This window comes from Panthera leo, chromosome E1 (assembly GCF_018350215.1).
Source record: "Panthera leo isolate Ple1 chromosome E1, P.leo_Ple1_pat1.1, whole genome shotgun sequence".
NCBI lineage: Eukaryota > Metazoa > Chordata > Mammalia > Carnivora > Felidae > Panthera > Panthera leo.
The window spans coordinates 39,659,578-39,661,108 of NC_056692.1; the positions used below are offsets into that span (position 1 = coordinate 39,659,578).

Sequence of the window (1,531 nt, forward strand, 5' to 3'; positions counted from 1 at the left end):
TCCTTCATGTGGACTGAGCCCTCCGCAGAGAGTTCCAGGCGCTTGCTGTAAGCCACCATCCTACACTGTTAGTGTGGGAGGACTGAGGTGATAGAAGTGAAAATCCTGAAATGGCCTGCTATGATCTCCTCGTTGTGCAGAGAATTAGAAGACCTGGCAGCTAAGGGTGACCATTCACGAAGGAAAAAAGAATGAGACACGATTCTTTATATTTAATGCCTGGGAAGTTAAGATTTATTTGCTATATAGAAACATCTCCATACAGAACATCTGGCAGTAACAGATACATCAGTTGGGATGATATGTTATCGTATATCAGGGAAAATACAACCTTTGTACTGACTTGGGATGGACATCATAAGAAAGAGGTGGGAGGGAATTGGGCGGTGGGGTGGTATATTCCAAGGCCAACCAGTTGAAAAATCACCGGGAACTGAGGTTTTACAGTTGGCCTCACATGATTCAGCTCCCAGTTGGACGACATGAAGGAGATTGGCTGATGAAAACAGCAGGGTGCAGGTCAGGGCACTGAGCAGCAGCAAGAGCCACTAGAGCAGGTTGGTGGGTGGTGGCAGGGGGTCTAGCAACAGCTGGGGCGGCAGCAGCTGGACACACAGCAGGTGGGGCGGCAGCAGGTGGTCCGGCAGCAGGTGGTCTGGCAGCAGGTGGGGCGGCAGCAAGGCTGGCAGCAGCTGGAGCCACAGCAATTAGAGCCACAGCAGCTGGAACCCCCACAGCAGGGGCGGCAGCAGCTGGACACACAGCAGGTGGGGCGGCAGCAGGTGGTCCGGCAGCAGGTGGTCTGGCAGCAGGTGGGGCGGCAGCAAGGCTGGCAGCAGCTGGAGCCACAGCAGCTGGAACCCCCACAGCAGGGCCGGCAGCAGCTAGAGATGCAGCAGCTGGGGCGGCAGCAGCTGGAACCACAGCAGCTGGAACCACAGCAGCTGGGGCGGCAGCAAGTGGTCCTGCAGCAGGTGGTCTGGCAGCAGGTGGGGCGGCAGCAAGGCTGGCAGCAGCTGGAGCCACAGCAGCTGGGGCGACAGCAGGTGGTCCTGCAGCAGGTGGTCTGGCAGCAGCTGGGGCGGCAACAAGTCTGCTGACCACAGCCCTGGTCAGAGCAGACGGAGCCACAACAGGAGTTGACCATGGTGTCAGAGGGTGGAGGTTCTGGGATGGTTTCCAGGAGAGTGAGGGGCTTGAGTCTGACGTCTCCTCGTGCCATGGCCTCTTATATACTGCCCGTCCATGGTGAGTTGTCAACACATCTTCCTTGTGTTTGTTTACCTAATATTTAAGTAATTATGATATTTTACTTCATTGTTTGTCTATGTAATGGTTTAAACTCGAGGGAAACAATATTTGCTTTTCTAGATTTGATGAATTCTATCTGGTCTACTTTTCCTTCTGACTTATACCCTGTGGCATCTTCCGGACCAGTCTTTCCTCATGTTTCTCCCAGAGGGCTTCATGTGATAGGTGGCACTTGCAATTACATCTTTCTGTTCCCTGCTACATCCCCCAGCAGGATGGG

General features: G+C 54.1%; 1 protein-coding gene across 1 annotated transcript; it reads right to left on the minus strand.

Annotated features, from left to right (window-relative positions):
- Positions 1–458: 458 nt before the first annotated feature.
- On the minus strand, positions 459–1,233 carry LOC122207083 (keratin-associated protein 4-2-like). The gene has a single exon (XM_042916843.1). The coding sequence runs from the start codon at positions 1,220–1,222 to the stop codon at positions 581–583; it is 642 nt and encodes a 213-aa protein (XP_042772777.1). The 5' UTR covers positions 1,223–1,233; the 3' UTR covers positions 459–580.
- Between the last annotated feature and the right edge of the window lie 298 nt (positions 1,234–1,531).

What these genes read in the sequence shown, in the direction of transcription:
- LOC122207083 (XM_042916843.1), bottom strand. Translation starts at nt 1,222, where the DNA reads ATGGCACGAGGAGACGTCAGACTCAAGCCCCTCACTCTCCTGGAAACC.